Genomic DNA, 17,592 nt, shown 5'->3' with positions numbered 1-17,592 from the left:
CTTCCAGATTAATTTCGAAATAATTTCTGAGACTAAGAAAGGGTATACTTTTATCAAGCTACAATTACATACATTAATTCTTTACATTTCCCCAATTAGTTCTTGGATCTTTTAGCCCATTTGCTCTTTCCTTGTGCCACATACTCCATATACTCGTGGAAACATTTTAAATCATTCCTTCTTTTTCATACACTGCGTACTACATTTGAATATACCGTTTGGTACTTTTTGCAAAAATAGTCAAAAAGCAAATACATCTCAACCCAAAGGTTTATATAGAAAGTCTCATTAACTGACTAAAATCCTTTGTCCCCTGCCTGCCCATCTCAGTAATAGGTATAACACAGTTGGGGTTACACACTTGATGACAGTAGACTCATTTTATTTCCTTAGTTCTCTCTCTCTGTGTCTCTGTGTCTCTGTCCCTCTCTTTCTCGCTGTCTTTCTGTCTGTCTCTGTCTCTCAGTAAAATCTTATCCAAATGCCAATGTTCAAAACAGAATGTGGAATGTTGCCAGTGTCCTTGGGCCATTTTGACAAATGCTGCTTTCTTTCATTTAATCCTCAACTAAAGCTGTGACTTATTGGCTACTATTATCTCTATTTTAAGTGAACTTTGGAAAGTGTTATGAATGTACTGAAGCTCACACCCCAAACAGCAAAGTCCAAACTATATTAATTTAACCAACTTTTTGTATACTAACTTAAGAACTTGGGATATGGGAGTAAGCGATTAAGTGAAGTTCTCTCATGCAGGAAGATGTGAATGCATGAAAATGGTATGAACACTACAAGATATGGTGGCAGCTACCGCTAGGTTCTTTGAATTTTTTTAATATATAAAATCCACTTTCAATAAAATGTCCTTTTCTAAATGACTTTTCAACAGCTAAATTTATATATTTTAAGAAAAAGATCAGGGCTGGGGACATGGCATGCTCAGTAAAGGGCTCACGTCCCTGACTTAGTTGAATCCCCAGAATCCAAAGCATCATGGTGCAGCTCTGGTGCCTGTCATTTCTCCAATTCACTTGTGTGCCTAAACCCCCATGTTAGGGAGGCAGAAATGGGTAGATACCTGGTGTTCACTGGCCAGCTAGTCTTTCTGAACTGATGAACTGCAGGTTAAGTGAGAAATCCTGTCTCAAAAATATAATGTGAAAAGAGATAGAGGAAGACACTCAGCATCAACTTTAGGTGTCCACAAACACTTGTGCATGCAAACACACATACATAAGCAACACGTGAATCAAACATGTGCTAACAATTCCCAACAGCCAACACTCAAGATGTTTTATAGGCCCACAAGTCCAGTATGTTGTACTCATTTACTTATTTAAATGTTTCACAAGGTACAGCCTTGTTAGAACTCACAATCCTGCATTTTGTTTGTAAGGGCAAAATCATGTAAGGTTGGCATGCATCTCTTTTCCTTAAGTAAAGAGTGTCAAGTAGACATGTTGATTTTCTTTAACTAGTTTTGATTAAAAAAAACTGAATCCTTTGTCCTGCTCATCTAGTGGGAGTTTCAATGACAGTCCTCCTGGAGTTCCCTTTCCAAAGTGAGGACAAGTAATTTTTTATGGAATTTGATTTTACCAGTTTAGTTGTATCAGTGCAGAGCTATACTTGGTGAATGGGAAGTCACTGATTAGTGTCAATACAGGTGCTCCCTTCTGTGGTCTTGCCACGAATCTAGGCACTTCCAGGAAATTTTAAAACAATGTTTCCTACTAAGACCACAAATTTTCCATATTCTCTATCTCAAAACCCTCCAAGACACACAGAGCAATCCACTGACATTTCTTACACCCTGGGAAGAATGCTAGGAAGGCAAGTAGGTGTCAGGTAACTCAACTCTTCCTGAATCTCTTCAGGCTCCCTTTAAGAAAGAAAACTTAGGACTTAGTGTCTGCTTGAAACTATTCCCTGAGTGAAATATCCCAGAAGGAGAAAGACAAACAGGGTTTGAGAGTTGTCAGCTGAAATAAACCCTTTCCTCACCAAGTTGCTTTTTGTCATGTTGTTTTATCACAGCAATTAGGAGCCCTGTCTAAGATAAGGGTTTCCTAAGAAGACATATGTGGGTGGAGCTGAAATCATAACTGTCACTCCTACAATAATGTTGCTACATAATTCTTAGCACTTTTTTCATTTTTCCAGTTCTTAGCTCCACTGCTCTTTAATAAATATTGAGTCTTCCTTTTATTAAACACCATGTATGAGATGGCCCTACTGTACCATCTGAAGTCACCCCTCTTCTGTGGATCTCCTTTAGTGACATCTCATCATCCATTCCCAGTGGGAAATGTTTATGTTCCTTCTATGTTCATTTACCCTTTCTTTCATTTCCTGGTTAAGCTTTCCTACCATTGCTGACTCTACCAAAATGGCATGCACTTATCCACTCAAACATTTGTATGATTGCTGACTTATTTTGATATTTGTTTTATTTGTTCTTGAGATATCCTCTTTTTAAATATTTTTCTTATATCACCAAATACAGAGGTTATTGCAAGTGAGAGTTATGTTACAGAAAGCTAAAAGCTCTATAATAGAATCTCACAATGTAGCAAGAATACCAGGAAAATAGGTCAACAAAAGGGTATGGGAGAATATGCTTTCCAGATGACAAAATAATTTATATAAACTTTATAGTGCAGTTCAATCTCACTCTTACTATTTTAGCAAGCCCACATAAAATATTTGGATTACATGACTTTCCCTCATATTTATTTAATGAATCTTCTCCATGCAACCGGTTATTTCCAACTACCTGGCAGAGTTGAATAATCAGATGGTACAATGTGTCTGCCAGTAAGAACATTTAAGGTAAAGACAGTATTTGTCTAAAATGTTGATGTTAAGAAAAATTTGAAGTTAAACAAAGTAGTAGCAATATGTAAACACACATTAATTATAAAACAGTTACCTCATAGCCAAGCAAATGTCCATTGCTCAACTTCCAGGGAATTGTATTCCATGAAACCTCGATTTCTGAAGAAGACAGGCTATGGGCAGAGATGTGGGATGGGGCTACTGTAGGCTCTGTTCAGAAACAGAAAGTGGGATACAATGATAATGTTGGCAATTAATTGGCAAAGCATCTGAAATTATATATTTTTTTTTCAATTTTTACTATAAGTTTTTGAAACAGAGTATTTCCATGTAGTCCTAGCTGGCCTGGCACTCTTTCATGTGTTCTAGGCAGGCCTAGAACTGACAAAAATCATCCTGCCTTCATCGGAGAGAACTGTAGCTGCAGGAATGTACCACCATACCTTGTCGAAACTCTTTAAATAATAATAGTAAAAACACTGACCAGGTGAAGATCTTATAGTATTCTGCAAAAGTATTTGAAACTATTTACCATGTCCTGAAAATATAGATGAGATGCTACTCTTCTGCTAAGGAAAAGGTAACATCATAGTCATTAGGTTTTCATTGCCTAATTGCCATAGCAACCTATATTTTCATCCCTTGGAATTATTTCTTAGTGTCTTCGTTTCTTCATTTTGTTTATAAATTTCTGTCTTTGTTTCTCTCCCCTTCATCTCAAAGCAGCTGCTCAGGAACTTCTTTACCTGCAAGTGCTACTGACATCTTCTAATACCCCAAAAGGCCAATGTCAAGTCAATGTCATTCACTAAAAAGTACTGAGTGAGTGTCTCTTTTAGTTTAGGTCCAAAGGAATCAGAGACTTAAAATAATAGCTTACAAACACTGTCAAAGAAATGGGTAGACTTGCCCATGTTATTACATAGGAAATCCTCTTTGTAACAAATATTCTTGAGTTTTATAGGGCTCACAGAGATTCTCCTTTCTCATGATACTGGTTATTAACAGAAATTTATCCTTTCTAACATCCATTTCTGTATTAAAATGGTCCTGATCTTTGGCTGTGGCTTTGTGAGGGAGAAACAGAAGCAGGGGTGAAAGATGGGCACAGTAGGTTCTCTATCCCTAAACTCTCAAGGTTGGGGCAGAGACACCAGCAGCACTTAGAGCCAATCCAGCGCAGGCAGGCTATAGTATCAGATCATTTTCTGAGCCCATCTGTTTGTGTTGTCTATGAGGTATACTGATCAGATTTTGCTTTGGCTCACTGAGGTGCTATAGCATATTTCTAGCATAGATCTTGCCTTTTCTTACGCAAACTAGAATTTTTTTTTTTGTTGTTTTACTGGAAAGCCCTTTGACTGTGTTACAAGTGAGACAATAACAGTTTCAGCAGATAGGAAATGAGCAAGGCAAGAATAAGCAGAAAGCTGTGGTTGTCTCTGTCTTCTGTCACCAACACTCAGGTCTTAGATGCACAGGTAGGCAGGTAGGCAGTGTCTAAAGACACTGGTTAATCAGGCCCAAAACCCTGGTCTGCCCTTATAAGTCTGGTAGTTTCTAGAGGATGAGGCTAGCTATAGATATTAGACTCTCTCTAATAAAGAATCTTATAACTATTTTTATTCTTCCCCAATAATAGAAAATGAAAACATAAGATGAGGTAGGGAGTCTCAGTAAAATAACTATATTGGAATTGTCATCTTTGAGCCATGTTTTATAATTTACTATCAGGTCTGAAAGTTAGGGGAGACAACATGCTCTTATAGTTCATAAGTTCAGAATGGTTAGTGCCAAACTCCCCAAGATGAAATTGTTTTATTTTCCATTTGCTACATATATTTTAACAAATTCATTATCTTTCATCAAGCTTCCATTTTCTCATTTGTAAATGGAGACTAATAATTCACCCTATGCTTCAACCATTATTTGAAAATTGAAGTCAATGCCTGGCAGATGGGAAGCACTTCATATACCATGGATGCTTCCACCTTTCTTATGAGTTGGAACTTGGTAACAGGGCTAACATTCAGTTGTCGGTATCTCAAATGGCAGTTCCGCTTGATCCTCCTAACTTCATTATCATTTTCTCAAGAGGGCTTGAAAGAAAATACTATGTTTCGATTTCTTGAGTAGGTATACAAGAAAGACAGAATGACTGAGCAGGTTCCAAGTGAACATAAGTGTCTATAACAGCTGGGGTCATCCTTCAAAGAGACACACTCTACATCTCGTAAATGTCAAACTCCTGGTTCTCATTATCCATCATGTTCCTGTCCTTTGCTGAGGCCATAGGAAACACTGCTTACAACTCTGGGCCAGGATAGTTTTAAGGGTTGCTTAATTTTTACAGCAAGAAGAAAAATGAGCTTCAGAAGGTGACAATATCCCATGGCTCACAAGATGAAATTCAGGAAGGGAGTGCCTCATGAGCAGTTTTAACTGATCATTTTGCTCTGTAATCATTCCATGAGTCTTAACATTTCTAGTAAAGTATAATTGATCTTTATGACCCATATCAGTAATCTAACAACAGGCTGATGATTGTTCTTTTGAAAAAATTATATATACATATAACATATGTGCATATATACATACATATATATATATATATATATATATATATATATATATATACTTATATATATATAAGTCACAAAGAACTTTTAAGACTATTAGATTGAAACTGATCCTTTGTAGTTTTCCATACCTTCCTCTGCAGAGAACACTGTTGTCACTGGGCTAAAGGGCCCTTCACCTTTGTTGTTGTAAACACCCACTTTAACTTCATATGGTGAAAAAGGCATGATGCTTTCATTCCTAAAGACGTATCTCGGGTTATCTGGGGATGTCACCACTGTCTGGATCCAGGTGGTAACCCCAAGTGGGCGGAAAGCAACCACGTATCCAAAACCTCCACCATTCTGTAGTTCTTCAGGAACTGGCTACAAAGACATATTAAATCACCCTCACACATAAGATTGGGGCAAAAACAATGGAAATACTGGTGGACTTGCAAGTCATTAAATAAGAGCTAGATGGAATTAAGCAAAGGTATTCTAAAAATGAGAAAAGCATCATGTACAGCCTGGTGAGCTGCTTTTAAACAGGCATACATCATTCATTCACAGGCATCCAGACAATGCACTTGCATCCTTTTTGATTATTGAGATATTAGAATATCAAATGGTCCAACTCTGAGTTTCTAATAACAGCAACTTTCATTCAAGCACACTGCACACCTGTTATTTTAAGACAAATAAAAACAATCAAATTCATAAATGCTAATCTTACAGAAAAGTTTATACTTGGATAGTAAGACTCAGTATAAAAACTTAGAGAAAAAAAGGAAATTATTACAATGCACTACATTCATAACTGCATGTGATTAAGTACAAAATTCTACTTATACCCCACTATGGGGAAAATGGCATTTTATTTGTTAATCAGTATCTGAAAATTACAGATAATTTAGCTCTAGTGTCTTTTAATGTTAAATTCATTGTTATAGTATTTCCTAGTTTTGGCATGAAGCTAAGGCTAAGAGAATAGCCCAGAAGATACTAGACGCTCAAGCACACTGTGGTTTGTGTGACATTATTAGGACCCACAGGGCTACATAAAAAATTATGAGTGAACAAGAGTCAATTGTTAAGGCCTGGTTTTCAGTAGTATGTTCAAGAGCCAAGTGATTTTGATCAAACAAACTACTTATTATGTCCTTTCCTGTATACTTTCACTGGTACCACACTAGAAGGATGGAATGAAAAAGGTATATGCAAATAAGCAGAAAAATGATTAGTACAGAATGCAGCAGGGAGAGGAACAGCCCCACTGGTGTCAAGGCCACTAGGACTAGCAGTACCACTACTTGCTATAACATGATGGACCAGCTTCAGCACCACCAGAGTTATGAGCACCACCCAACCACTACCAACCACACCAACATTACCTGTGTAACTACCAAGGGAGTTCCTCCAACATTCAGCACCAGCATCACATCTCCATTAGTGCCAGGACTACTAGAACTAGCAGTATTCTTCCAGGTATATACAATCACTACCAGCACTACCAGTAGAAGCACCCTGTATGACCCTCATCAATGCTCCCAGATCCTGCTATCACCAGTGCCACTAGCTCTACAGAAACACCAGTACCAGCACCACTCCTGACAGAAACACCACCACTCAACCCATTAGAATAAGCTCAGATAGTTCTACCAGAACCAACCGTACTACAGACCACAATGCTAGTTATACCAGAACCACTAGTAACACCAAAAACCAAGCCACTGTGAGCAGCATCACCAGTATTGCTATTAGCATCATCCACATCTCCAGCAATATTGGTGGTATAAGCACCACCACGACCACCACTTACACCACCAACAGAATCAACATTGGGAGCACTGTGACTTAGACAACTAGAGGTACCCACTAGTTCCACAAGTACCATCACGGGAATTGGTATCACTAAGAATCAACATCAGTACCAGCAACATTAGCGCCAAGAATACCACTACCAGAAATAGCATCATTTAGATTGCCTACAGAATCATCATTCTATCACCACAAATACTGGGGCCACTAATTTTATCAGCACTGCCACTAGCATATCTCTAGCTCAGTATGACCACCAGTCCTATCATCAATGCTGTTACAGTAACAAGGCTACTGTTACTACACCAGTACCAGAATTACCAGTGCTGTCAGTACTACCAACATGACCAGCGATACTGCCAGAGCCACCAGAAGCACCCTCAAGAATACCTAGCACAATTGTCAGCGTTGTCATCAACTTTGTCATCACTGTCTCCATCATTAATACCACCGTCACAATCAGCACTATCGACGCTGCTACATGGAACGTCCAGTGCTATGGCTATGACCAGTGACACCAACATACCATCACTACCAACATCAGTAGCAGTACCACGAGAATCACTAAAATCAACAGGAGAACCAGGGTCAACACTTCCACTAATACCACCACCGGCATAGACACTATGAACCCATCGTACTAACAGAACCAACAGCACCGTTGCCAACATCAGTGGCTGCACCAGGTTGTTGTACTGTTACCAGCACCAGATCCAACAATACCCCTAACACTAGCATCATCAGTGTCATCCAGAACAGCAACCGTTGCGCCTTCAGCAACATGATCAACACCTTCACACTTCCTTCTGTGAAAACACTAGTACAGCAACAGAACGCTAAAATTAGCAACAACGCTAGTGTTATCACCATCAGCATCACTTGGCAACACCACTGCTGTCACTAATACCAGCAAAAATGTCACTAAACCCAGCGCCAATATGAGCATCACCACCACCATCACCACCACCATTACCACAATCACCACCACCACAATCACCATCACCACCATCATCATCACTATCACCATCATCACCACCATCACCACCACATCACCACTGTCACCACCACCATAACCACCACCACCACTGTCACCACCACCACCATCACCATCATCAGCACCACCATCACCATCACCACCATCACCACCATCACCACCATCACCACCATCACCACCACCACCATCATCACTGCCAACCCCTACCACCACCAGTACATTGCTGGAGGCTGTTATGACTGAATGGAGAGAAATACCCTGGTGGGAAAGATGTGGCTCAGACACTTACATCCCAGGTTATCACTAGTTCGGATCGGCTTCCACCTCCTCCACTGACCTCAGAAGGTGCCACTTCTGGAGCTGTGTGGGTCAGAGACATAGAGACAAAAACCCTACTTTTATACAGTAATATCTAAAAAGAGACCCATTTACTTATTTGCAATAGCGTTTATACACTATCAACACATCATGAAGATACATATATGTCACCAGTAAGGTAATCAAAATTATATTCACATGCATTTATAAAATATTTTTATAAAGTCACCAGATTATATTATTTACATGAAATAGTAAGAAAAAAATATAACCCAAATGAAAGCTACTTTGCCATTAGGATGACAGAAATATGAGAAAAGGTGATTTCCCAGGACTGACAGGGAATCAAAGATTTTTCCAGATTGAGAACTTAGCCTCAGCATGGCACAGGCGCTGGGTAAGAGGGTCACAGACTGAAACTCACAGGTTCTGAGAGGAAGTGTTCTTGATAAAATCCCTACAGACATGAGCTTTCTCACTCACGCTGAGAACCTTTTGGTTGGTAAATCCTAAAATGAAACTAGAATATAAATTCTATGGAGGGCCTTGGTAATGCGCACAGCTGTATTTGCTGGATGCGTATCAGATGGGCCCTAAATACACATTGTGTGAAGAAATGAAGATGGCAAGAAACAGCACAGAACTATGTGTTCCACACAATACCTGGCACAAACATTAAGTGTGCTGTCCTGAGGAAAAGGGCATTATTAAAATTGTGCACACATATTCCACGTCTCCTTTGGCTTAGGGCCTAAGGTGACAGTCTGCTGTATCCTGGGCCTCATTTTAATTGATGTCATTTGTTCTGGAAAGGAAAGTCTTGATGTCCTCCCGACCCCCCAGCTGCTTCTTTTTTTTTTTTTTAAAAATGGCTGGTTTGCCTACTAACTTGGAATTTTGACGACAGCATATTTTTCAAAATTATGAAAGTAGCTTTGTGGCGCATTGCTAGCTGCCTCCTTTAAGTTCTGAAAACAATGCTTTCTTAATCTAACACTTATGGGGCCATAATACACGACTCATGTGCTGCTTACGTGCATTTGCTGAGTGTGATAGAAGAATGAGTTTTTTTTGTAGCAGCATAGCTACCAGTGGTATTATCAGACCAATTTGTCAGTGCTCCTTAGAAATGAAAACAGTGTTTCTTCTGCTAATGGGTAACTATGTCAGATAGTAATTATAACCTTAAGTGACAAAAACATAGTCACTCAACACACACTAATGATCATCTGTAACTGACTGCACACTCGGAAATGTCACACTACATCAGACTCTCTTACATGCTTCTTTTGATAAATGCCATATGGCAAAGTTTGCCATTAGAAAGGTCATATCAGTGTGACAATGGATCATTGAGACAGATCTCCTGGTGGCCGGGAGACCAGAACTAATAGAAACATACACCCAGGTAAATCTATTAACCCATTACTCAGAAAACAAAAGCACTAACCTGCCTCTTCAGTCCTTACTTTTTCTGAGGGTAAACTGGGTTCTCCACCTCCGATTTTGTTACTGGCTACAACCCGAAATTCATATTCCACCCATGGGTTTAACTCCACGACAGTAGCTGTATGTGTCTTGCCATCAATGACCTCAGGTACTACAGAGGAACAGTTCAGAAGGTTAAGAGCCTACTTGCTCTAGTGCTCAGCTGACACACATTTATCTAAACAGCTGCCCTCTGCTTCTCCCATCCACTTTACCTGTCGTGACAGTTTGCCAGCCCACGGAGAAAGGTGTCCTAGCTTGGACTGCATAGGATATAACTGGGCTGTGGCTGTCTGTGCCTTCTGTCCAAGACAGCTGGGCTGTTGTATCTGTAATTTCGTCTACCTTCACGTTTTCTGGTGGTCCAGGTGAACCTAAAAGATGCAAGAACGCAAAGAGCATCTCATACATGTCATCCTCTTCTGCCAAAGCAAACAGGATGACCTCATCACGTTAATACCTCCAACTGATCCCATTTTCAAAAGCACCCAAGGGAAGAGGGCACTTAGCCAGCAGTAAAACTGCCACGTTTGGCATGTTCCCATTGTTAGATAAGAGATCTCCGAGGAAGCCGTGATTCACAGCACTGTGTGGCTACAGCTGGTGCCTACTTACTGAGGCCCTATTCAGCACTATCCCTGCGCCTTTCTAAGTTCAGCATCTTCTGCACCCTTCCAGCTTCAGTGTACTCTGCTTTGGGTGGGATACTGTCCTGTGAAACACATCTTGGTTTGCTACCTCAGTGTGTTTTATTCTGTGATGTACTTTGGACATTTTTTTTTTATCCTAGCAGTGAATCAGTAGCCTAAATAACAAGCAGGGTTAGTGAGCTTTCCCATCACTATGGATGGTGCCTATTCTTTTGGGGCAGACACACATGCAACCACATTCTCTCTCCCATCAAATACATTTCCTGAATTAATGACATGCTCAAAAACACATTGGCTTGGCAGCAGCAGTGGAATGCCAATTACAGCAAGACCTATTTGAAGGGCAGAATTGAGGTTTTCATTCCTTTAAATTAACACATTTGTATTGTCATCTCTTCTGGCTTATGCGTGTCAGGGATATTCTTGTATGGTATCCCTATATGGCTTTTTTTCCGGCAACGAATACTCGCGGAAGGCATTGTTAGACAACATAGGAGACATTGCTGCTTACCTCTCACTATGAGCTCAGCTGCAGATGAAACGCTGTCCACCCCAGTCTGCACCATACACACATACTTCCCACTGTGCTTCAGTTGAATGTTTCTGATCATTAAATCGCCTGACGAACTCTGTTGGGGAAACAGGAAATGAAACAATATTATATTAAAAAAACATGAAGGATCTTGAAGGTGAGACAATCTATGTTTAGAAAAAAAACAGTCAGCAGACTGAAATCAGAGGATGCATAGAACCTAAGACAAGTTCAAAACCACGCACAATGGCAGGCAGGTTTCCATATGCATATAAAGCATCTCTCTGGGTAGTTATGGTTTCAGAAATAAATGAGGGCAGAGATTATAGTCTCAGATTCTATTTACTTCTACGAGGCAACACTTCTTTTTATATTCACTGCTTAGCACCAGCTCAGTTTTCTCTCCGGTTGCAACCCCACTGCAATTATCTGCCTGAGAAGAGGAGGAAGCATTTGGGTACCTAGTGGGAGATAAATACAGCATGGCAGGGGGGATTACCATGGTTGAAACACTTTTCTCTTTTCTCAACACATTGGAGCTTAAAAGACTAAAGTCATCTAATTCGTTAAAAAGCTACAGAATTTAGAGCAAGGAAATATGAATCCTTAAAAAAAAAAGAAATTAAAACACTTTAAACCTTATAAATAACAGTTATCCAGAAGACATTTGTTGGCATCCCCTGGTACCAATTAATGGAACAAATGTGTATCTAAACGCTCAACTTTAAAAGGTCCTCATTTAAAGAGACTATAAATTTCCATTCATAAAATGACTAAGTGAAGGTCAGTTTCCAACATCAGGGACAATAAAGACTGAAATAAGAGCATCTAGAAAGTGAAGCCCTTTGAAACCAATCATCCCTTCACGTCCAGCCTAGGAGAAGAGGAGGAGGCAGTACTTATCTTATTAATTAAAAAGGAGCTCTACTCTTGCATGTACTGAGACTCTGTCTGAGGCAAGAGGGACTCAACTGTTCTAATTTTAGTTCGTTCCCTAAAATCCTGTTCAGGCTAATATCTTCCATATTGTTCCCCATCCTTAGGGTTGTTAATGGGCTGTGTATTCTCCACTGGTTGGATCATATGGCTTTAGATGGGATTTCTGGGGTACTGGGAGAAGCGGCTGCCAGGTGATTGATGGCTATAATTAAATGATAATCCAGAAACTGTTCAGTTTGCACATTTTACTTTCTTCAAGTTCAACTTTTTTTTTTCTTTTCCTCCCTCCCTATCTTTCTCCTCAGGGCTATTTAGAAATGTTTCCCCAGGAGAAAACCATCCCTGCTTGCTGACCTTTACAAACTCTTCTGGTTTTATGAGCTCTGCATACTCGCAGGAGGGTCATTATCATTTCCATAGAAATCTCCTCTTTTCTGCAGAGCTTGGTGACTGGTGAATGTCACCAAGGCTCTGGGTGAGGATGCTGTTCTTCTCTGCGTTTACTTTCTTATTTCAAAATAGTCCGGTAAGGGAGAATTTAGCTGAACCATTTTTTTTTTTAAATCTGCTTAGTCATTTGGATCTAGTTTTACACACCCTGGATGCTTTTGGCTCTAGAATAAGTAAGAAAGAGACTCTGGAACTTGGGGTTCTATTGGATTTTGTTACTGATGAATAAAGAAAGAAAAATAGCCAAGCTTGAGCATAAAACAGAACCGAATAATAACAAAAACATTTCACCAAAAAATACAGACAGGTTCATCTGCAGAGATATCAAATCATGTTTTAAAACATTCCTTTAATTTCATTTTATGTGTATGAATGTTTGGCGTACATGTATGTATGTATGTACACCGTGTGTATTGTCTGTGGAGGCAAGAAAAGAGTGTTGGATCTGGAACTAAGCTCCAAGAAATACATATGTGTATCACCAAAGGAAATTTATAGGGAAAACAAAGAAAGTAGTGTCCATGCGTCCGCCTCAGTTAATATAAGTTGTAGATGACTGAATGAAATACTATCTGGTCATAAATAAATTAACAATAAATACAGACTGTTGGAATAACGTTCTTCTGGAATGTTTACAATTTACCTTTGTTTATTCAAATACTGATTTCTCTACCCCACTATCTGGCTTCAATCTGGACATTGCATTGTGATGTTTATTCTAAGCATCACCTTTCTCAAGTTTGTGTAAACGTGCCACAATTTTTTCTCTGTATTTTCAATTAAATGACCAGCCAATGTTGTGCAATGGAGAGAACAGGGCAGGACATTCTGGTCTGGAGGGGAGTAGAAGGAAGCGAGTGGGAAGAGGAGGGGAAAAGATCGGGCAGGAAAGGTCTTGGAACCACGAGGAGAGATGAACCGGATCTATGATATAACTAAAAGCAAGTATAATGGGTGAATTCTGATGGCAGGAAACTATATGGGCCTGGAGGTTTAGGATGGAGTTATCATTGCCCAGCATTATGCTCTAGGTTAATTAAATAAATCCCAGTCTCTGTGTGGTGATTTGGGTATGAGAGACCAAAGGATTAAAAAAAAAATGTGGCTATTATTTTAAAGTTTAAAAGCCTGAACTAAGGCCAGCCAAATGGACATATGTCCAGCCTTAATGCCCTGAGAGGAAGAACTAGCCTTACTGAATTCTTTTCCTGCCCACTAGAGATAAAATTGTTAGGAAACTGGCCTATCCCCTTAGGGAGGGACACCATATCATTAATGGTTTGGGGACCTTCCTATAGCCAATCATTTAAAAAATGCAACATCCCTTTTGCATTTCAACCAATAGATGCTTGCTAGGCAGGAATCCCCCCTACTTTGGGTGCGCTGGGAGGGAACGGAATCTTTAAATCACCCAACTAACCTGAGCACGAGGCTTTCGGGCTCTCACCGCTTCCTCGGTGGGGGTATAAGCCTAAGCTGCAGCTTGTAATAATTTGTAATAATAAGATCCTCGTGTGTTTTGCAATGGCCTCAACTCCTGGTGGTGGTCTTTTGGGGTATCGCGATTCGGCATAACAGGAATACAGCTGGTTTAGGATAACTGCTGTTTAACTCCAGATAAATCAACAAATATTGGAACAACAAAAGACTGATATTGTTGGATATAAGAAACATAAAGCTTAGATGTAAGATACAGCTCTTATCACATGAGAGATCTATATACGGTTACCTTTAGGGAATAAATGTCTTTCGCTTTTGCTTTTGTTGTTAAATTTTCTGCCACTTAGGGGTACTGAGGTTTCATGTGTATTTACTACATTCAATCACACCCAAAGTTGGTTTGTTTGTTTATAGACAAGATCTTGATACATCTTACAGACAGGCCTCAAACTTGCCATTTTCCTGCCTCAGCCTCTGAAAAAGTTGAGAATATAAGCCTGTCCTACTAGTCTCAGTAGAAAGTTATAATGAAGGGTCAAAGGAATAATCTGGATGAAAGCCACATTTTTGTTGCATGAGTTTAGTTCTGGTTATATGAGAGGGTTTATTTAGTGGAAGGTAATTGGATTTCACACTTTGGTAGAGAAACAATGGCTGTCAAAAGATAGCTAAGATTATGTATAATTATACTTCTAAGTGCTTGTCTTTCAATGAAACTATAAGCAAATATATTAACCTAGCAAGTCTGTAGTTCCTAACTCTAATTTTCTCATTATGTCTAATATTTAATAATCCAAATTCAAATCAAGATGCTAGTCACATATTCTGAGATTTCTTATCAAGACATAATTACTTCCAGAGATGCCAAAAATGAAAAAAAATTCCCTAAGGAAGATTTAGCTATCTCAAAGTGACCCCCTTTTTTCATCGGTTTGACTCTCTTAGAGAGCATAGTTGTCTGTTTACTGTGATGAAAGAAACCATATAGGAATGTCCAGAAAATCCTAGAATACAGACACTTGTTAAGCCATGTTCTTTATCTAGCATGTTTTAAAGATGGTATGGCCTCTACCACATCTCAAAAGTAAGCAGACCCCCCAAAAAATAAGCAATAATAGATGAAGGAAGAGTGATCAATAAAAGTAGAAAGATTATTTTAGTTTTATTAAGGCAAATAGTGTGTTTAATTTTGTAGAGGATTTCTGAAAGCTCTCAAGAAATAATTTGAGAAGTCAATGTATGCAAAATCAAACTGCTAAATTTGGTGCGTAACAAGGACTTTATGAGAAGGATAAAAAGAATGAAATTAAAAACATTTCTGTCTTCTCACAAAAATTGTTTAAAATAGAGTTAAGATTCTATTATAAAAGTTAGTGCTAGCATACTTCATATCAAAAACAAAACAAAACAAAACAACAAAAACCCCCTCATTTCCGAATAGTGACTTTTTGAAGCATCAAAGGAGCAGAAACAACATGGCCTTTAAAAAGATAGACAGTTCTAAAATATGTTTTTCCTCCCAGACTATAAGAAGAATTAAAGAAATTAGAAATTTCCACAGAAAGAAGATTACTGTTGCTAATTTAAATTTTATGCTTGGCCAAAAGATGCCAGTACTGACGTTACATATATGGGCCAACTTGTCAATTTTAAATAGCAAAAGTGATGAAAATATAAGGCTTTTGGAAAAATGCTCAAAAAATACAAATCTATACTATTTTGAGTTTGGGTGAAAAGTTCTGTAGATCCATTTGATTTAGGAACTCTGTAAGTGTCATTATTTCCCTAGTTAGTTTCTGTCTAGATGATCTGTCCCTTGGTGAGAGTGGAATGTTGAAATCACCCAGAACCAGTACACTGGGTAAGATGATCAATCCTCATTCAGAAAGTTAAATGGGATAGACATCAGAAGAAGGAGAAAACAGGGAACAGAACAGGAGCCTATCACAGAGGGCCTCTGAAAGACTCTACCCAGCAGGGTATCAAACCAGATGCTGAGGCTCATAGTCAAAATTTGGGCAAAGTGCAGGGAATCTTATGAAAGAAAAGGGAGATGAAAGACATGGAGAGAACAGGAGTGCCACAAGGAGAGCAACCAAACCAAAATATCTGGGTCCAGGAGTCTTTTTGGAGACTGATACTCCAACCAAGGACCATTCATGGAGATAACCTAGAACTGCTACACAGATGTAGGCTATGGCAGCTCAGTCTCCAAGTGGGTTTCCTAGTAATGGTAACAGGGACTGTCTCTGACATGAACTCAGTGGCTGGCTCTTTGATCACCTCCCCCTAAGTTGGGGCAGCTTACTAGGCCATAGAGGAAGACATCTGTCATCAGCAGACAGTCCTGATAGGCTAGGGTCAGATGGAAGGGGAGGAGGACCTCAACAATCAGTGGACTGGGGGAGGGGCATGGGAGGAGAAGAAGGGGCAAGTGTGGTATTGGAGATTGGGAGGGGACAAGGGACGTACCCTTGGAGGTCCCAAGGGTGGGATACAAACTGAATCGATTGTAATAATTAAAAATTAATTAATTAATTAAAAATAAAAATCTTGGAGAATTACACAGAGAAGGTAAATGTATAATCAAGCAATTTTCTTTGTCTACTGTCAATATATCTGGTGCCCTGGCCATAGTAAGTAAAAGAGAAGGGAAAAATAATTGCTGCCCAAAACACATATTTAATGAAGCATTGTTGTAGGCCACACCAAGTGAGCTTATAACAAAGGTATCAGTAATGAATAAAGTCATGCAAATAACTAGGAAGTGTGTGGACTTAGTAAGAGCCAAGGGAATGATCACCAGTTCCAGGAAATCCTAAGAAATGTAGAAAATAAGATGAATAAATTGAGAAATATTGTTGAAAATATTTTAAGATTTGCTTTGTTACACTGTCAAGTTGTTTATGATATTAAAAACAAAACTTAGGACAGGCATGATGAGGATATTTGGCTTTCAGATTTTACATTTGTGTATACTTGACTGATTTTTGAAAATATTTTCTTTTAAATTTATTTTTTATTGATTACAGTTTGTTCACTTTATCCCAGCTATAGCATCCCCATACCTTCCCAATCCCACCCTCCCTCTCTCATTTCCTCCTATGCCCCTCCCCAAGACCATTGATAGGGGAGGTTCTTCTTCCCTTCCATCTAACCCTAGCCTATCAGATGGTCTTATCAGACTTAGATGCATTGTCTTCCTCTGTGGCCTGATTGATCAGGCTGTTCCCCCCCTCAGGGGGAGGTGGTCAAAGAGCCAGCCACTGAGTTCATGTCAGAGATAGTCCCAGTTCCCCTTATTAGGGCATCCACTTGGAGACTGAGCTGCAATGGGCTACATTTATGCAGGGATTCTAGGTTATCTCCACGCCAAAAATAAATAAATATTTTCCTAATTAAAATAGAATTAGACCATGTTTCCTCATCCTTCTTCTCCCTCAGATTCCTCCTAGGTATCTTCCCTTCAACCCTTCACATTCCAACCCTTGCCCCTCTGAAGTTAATGTTATTACTATTATTATTATTATTATTATTATTATTATTATTATTATTATTATTATT

At 39.1% G+C, this 17,592-nt stretch overlaps 1 protein-coding gene across 1 annotated transcript in view; it reads right to left on the bottom strand.

The window, feature by feature from the left end:
- Nucleotides 1-17,592, bottom strand: part of Cntn3 (contactin 3) — a 394,581-nt gene that overhangs the window by 25,685 nt on the left and 351,304 nt on the right. The window contains exons 15-20 of the mRNA XM_055628433.1: nt 11,179-11,296; nt 10,233-10,391; nt 9,980-10,129; nt 8,501-8,571; nt 5,549-5,783; nt 2,933-3,048 (exon numbers count right to left, since the gene is read on the bottom strand). Of these exons, the coding sequence (XP_055484408.1) occupies nt 2,933-3,048; nt 5,549-5,783; nt 8,501-8,571; nt 9,980-10,129; nt 10,233-10,391; nt 11,179-11,296 (849 nt within the window). The remainder of the gene's footprint in view (nt 1-2,932; nt 3,049-5,548; nt 5,784-8,500; nt 8,572-9,979; nt 10,130-10,232; nt 10,392-11,178; nt 11,297-17,592) is intronic.

Source organism: Psammomys obesus, unplaced genomic scaffold (assembly GCF_907164565.1).
Source record: "Psammomys obesus unplaced genomic scaffold, mPsaObe1.curated_primary_1811, whole genome shotgun sequence".
In the NCBI taxonomy this organism is placed as follows: domain Eukaryota; kingdom Metazoa; phylum Chordata; class Mammalia; order Rodentia; family Muridae; genus Psammomys; species Psammomys obesus.
Note: the sequence above shows the minus strand (reverse complement) of the source record. Positions and strands in the feature narration are given on the sequence as shown.